This window comes from Nicotiana attenuata, unplaced genomic scaffold (assembly GCF_001879085.1).
Source record: "Nicotiana attenuata strain UT unplaced genomic scaffold, NIATTr2, whole genome shotgun sequence".
In the NCBI taxonomy this organism is placed as follows: Eukaryota; Viridiplantae; Streptophyta; class Magnoliopsida; order Solanales; family Solanaceae; genus Nicotiana; species Nicotiana attenuata.
This window is the reverse complement of record NW_017670902.1, coordinates 280,697-284,795: the sequence shown is the minus strand read 5'-3', so window position 1 is coordinate 284,795 and position 4,099 is coordinate 280,697. Positions and strand designations below refer to the sequence as shown.

General features: G+C 44.3%; 1 protein-coding gene across 1 annotated transcript; it reads right to left on the bottom strand.

Moving 5' to 3' along the window:
- Nucleotides 1-2,471: 2,471 nt before the first annotated feature.
- LOC109244366 (RNA-directed DNA polymerase homolog) lies at nt 2,472-2,912 on the bottom strand. Its single transcript, XM_019411448.1, has one exon. The coding sequence runs from the start codon at nt 2,910-2,912 to the stop codon at nt 2,472-2,474; it is 441 nt and encodes a 146-aa protein (XP_019266993.1).
- Nucleotides 2,913-4,099: the final 1,187 nt, after the last annotated feature.

The following is a 4,099-nucleotide window of genomic DNA, read 5'->3' as shown; positions in this document are numbered from 1 at the left end:
TTGGCTCCAAAATTGAGCTAAGTTGACTTGGCTCTTCTTGAGAAAGAGAGCTTAAGTCTCCAAAATTGACCCAACAAGGAATTGGGATGGACTCAAGAGAATTGATTGTCCCAATTAAAGGGTTAAACCTCGAGAGAGTAATTACCCGACTTGACCCCTAGTTGCTCGGGCAAATATGCATACCCAATTGGTCTCGAGAGAGTCAATTGGGCAAAACCACTCTTTCTACCGAGAGGTGTAGAGTGGGTAGTATCGAGCAACGGTTATAACATATTTCCCCAATCATATCAATCGTGCTTTAGATGCAATTACCCGTCAATTAGCCACCTAGGTGAAGGTCACTACCCTAGTGCCCTTTAAACTGTTAGATACAACTTGTAGCAATTTATCTCTTAGCTTAATCTAGGTGCATTTTCAATTAGTAGTTTTATAATAGTAGAATATAAAGAAAACCCAAAAATGAATAGAAGACCAATTAAGAGCATACACGCAATCCTAAGCTAAATAGATACTCGACTCCAATCCTTGCTCTCTATGGATTCGATCCCTACCCAAAATTGGGTAAAAGCTATTGCGACCCTCTCTCGCTACTTTTTAGTGGTGTGGAGTTGGCAGCGATCAACTGGGGTCGAGGTTCATCTTCGAGGGATTGTCGGTGTTTGATCTCGGAGCCTTTAGGATCAACGTATATATTGAGAGAAATGGGGAGTTCCTAAGATTCACAGATAGGGCTGATAGAGCCGAGTGGACTACCCTAACCCTGAATCAGGGTGTCATATCTAGCTGTCCCATCTCCGCTTCTTTATCTTTAATATATTTTGTACTATATTGAGACTCCCCTCCTATATAAAGGGGATCCCTATCATTATGTAAGGTTCTGTTGCTTCTGTTACTCCACATGAATATACGAAGAACATCCTCTCTACTTTCTAACATACTTTCTTGCTATTATTGCTTTCATTTATTATCTTCATACTTGTTCATCATTTATTGCTTATCATTGGCCATAAAGAGCCTTTATTAATTTCGACATAACTGTTAGTCATACCCCAATTGCCCCCGATAGTTCATTATCGAGCCACAGAATCGACCCTGAGGTCCCCATATCGACAAGCTCGAGGCCTCGATTGTCAGCCTCTCGGTTTGATTATCACCTCATCTTCAGCTCTTATTTCGTCTTTAAACTTCATACGCATAGCATCATATGCTTAACAACTAGCATAAAAATAGATCACGTATTATTAGAGTCCCATCAATAAATTTAATTGTTATTACCATTTTCATGGTAAACAAAGTTTATGGTTCTTACCTCGATTTTGTCTAGTAATTAGTTGAGATGGTGGACTACACTTTATCCCCGGGTGTGATGCTTTTGGTACTTGTGTCCAATTAGGCGAGGCCATCCGCTTTGGCATTCCGTGCAAGTGGGATCTGGTCGAGCTAGCATTCGTCGAACTCAGGCAGTAGCTTGCTGTTCGTGGTCTGATATTTTTGCTCCTTAATTTGGGATGTCTCTGTGACTTGGTTGACTACGAGCTGGGAATCATAGCGGAGTTTCAACCGCTTCACCCCATACTTGAGGGCTAGCTCAACCCTGTAATTATGGGCTCATACTCGGCCTCGTTGTTGGTCATATTCGGACACCTTATGGATTGGTGAATTCGCCTGTGGGGACCTCGAGTACGAGTCCCAGTCCGAATCCTGATGTGTTGGATGCGCCATCAGTGTATAGGACCTAGAAGTCTTGTGTTTGGAGGGAAGATTAAACGGCTTCCTTTTCGACTTTAGGCATTATCTTTACATTGAAGTTCGCAACAAAGTCGGCAAGCACCTACGACTTTATCGTTGTTCGCGGCTGGTATGTGATATCGTGCTTGCTTAGCTCGATGGCCCACTTGTCCATCCTCCCCAATAGCTCGAGTTTATGCAAAATTCTCCTCAGGGGAAAGGTTATAATGACTGAGATGGGGTGGCACCGGAAATAGGGTCTAAGCTTTCGTGATGCTATGACCAATGCTAGAACCGATTTTTCGAGGCGCGGGTACCACATCTCATCATGAACAAGTTTTTTACTAATGTAATAGATGGGAGATTGCATACCTTTATTTTTGCGGATCAGGACTGTACTTACCGCTACTTCGGAGATGACTAGATAGACAAGGAGTTGTTCCCAGGTTTGGGTTTTGAAAGAAGAGGCGGTGATCATAGGTATGCCTTCAGTTCGCACAGAGCTTGGATGCACTCGGGGGTCCATTCATGGTTGTTGTCCTCTTTGAGTATGCCAAAAAATTTATGACATTTATGAGACGACCGCGAGATGAATCTCGATAGGGCGGTGATTCGACCAATCAACCTTTGGACTTGCTTCTTGGTAGTCAAGAGTTCCGATATCCCCTCGATAGCTTTGATTTGGTTTGGGATGACCTCGATCCCCTGTTGTGAGACCAAAAAACCTAAGAACTTTCCCGAGGCTATGCTAGACGTGCATTTCTCCTGTACCGTCTTAGTATGTCGAAAGCTTCCTTCAAATGATCGATGTGATCCTCTACCTTTATGAACTTGACTATCATGTCATCTATATATACTTCCATGGTCTTGCTGAGCTGGTCTTTGAACATCTTTGTGGCCAATCTTTGATATGTAGCCCCTGTGTTCTTCAGTCCAAATGGCGTGACCCTATAATAATATGTTCCTTGGTGGGTGATGAGCTTGGTCTTCTCCTGGTCTTCTTCCTCCATATGAATTTTGTTATAGCCTGGGTACGCGTCCAAGAAACTCAATAGCTCATGACCGGCCGTTGCGTAGATAAGTTGGTCGATGTGGGGTAATGGGAATGAATTCTTCGAACATGCTTTGTTCAAGTCCGTGAAATCCACGTACATCCCCCATTTCCCATTTTTCTTTTTCACCATCACTACGTTGGCAATCCACTTGGGGTACTTTGACTCCCTGATGAAGCCATTTTCTAATAGTTTCTCCACCTCCTCACAGACTACATCGTTGATGGCCGGGTTGATTTACGCTTGACCTGCCTTACTGGGAGGTAGAACGGGTCGATGTTTAATTTGTGTGCGGCAATTTCCCTGGGGATGCCTGGCATATCTGCATGGCTGAAGGCAAATAAATCTGCATTAGTTATTAAGAATTGGCTGAATTTACTTAGTTCCTGTAGTTTGCATCTTATGTAGGCCTTTTGCTACGGTCATTGAGGTCTAATTGAACGGGGTCGAGGTCTTCTATGGTCGAATCCGTAGCCTCGATCATTTCAGGATCCACAGTGACGTCCCTGGTCTCTTCTTGCGCCGATCTCGACCCTGTTGATTGCTATGCCTCTTTTTCCTTGTCTTTGTTCTATTGGATTGCCGTGTTGTCTAAGGCAGTGCGGTAGCACTTTCGGGACGTACGCCATTCTTTGCGTATGCTGAATATTCCCCATGGTGTTGGGAATTTGATTACTTGGTATAGGCTGGAGGGGATGCCTCTCATTGGATGTATCCATGGTCGTCCCACTATGGCATTGTACGTGGTGGCCTAGTCTATGATGTCGAATGTTGTCTCCAGAGTCACGCCACCGGCCAAGACGGGGAGTGTAATTTGCCCTGATGGCCGCTCAACTGCATTATTAAAATCGGTTAGCGTGATGTAGCGTGACACTATCTTGTCCTCGAGTCTTGTTTGGGTAAGGACTCGGGGATGGATAATGCACGCTTCACTTTCATCGTCCGCCATGATATGTTTGACATCAGTATCTAAAATGCGTAAAGTAATGACGAGGGCATCATTATGAGGGAAAGTCAAACTGTCGGCATCTAACTCATTGAAGATGATACTTTCTTTGAGTCCATCGTACCGTTGGCGGGTGATAGACTGCTTGAGCTTGTGTGTGGTGGTTGTAATTGACGCCGTCGATGGAGGCATTGTTGTCGCCGCTGATGATTATATTAATAGAATGAGCTGGTGATGGCGGCTTCGGCGGGCCTTGGTGTTCATGTCCTCTGGCAAAGTTATTTCTCCCCTTATCGCTTAGCAACTCTTTGAGGTGTTCCTACTGCAACATGTTTACGATTTCTTGCCTGACGGCGATGCAATCTTCAGTTTT

What these genes read in the sequence shown, in the direction of transcription:
- LOC109244366 (XM_019411448.1), bottom strand. Translation starts at nt 2,912, where the DNA reads ATGGTGAAAAAGAAAAATGGGAAATGGGGGATGTACGTGGATTTCACG.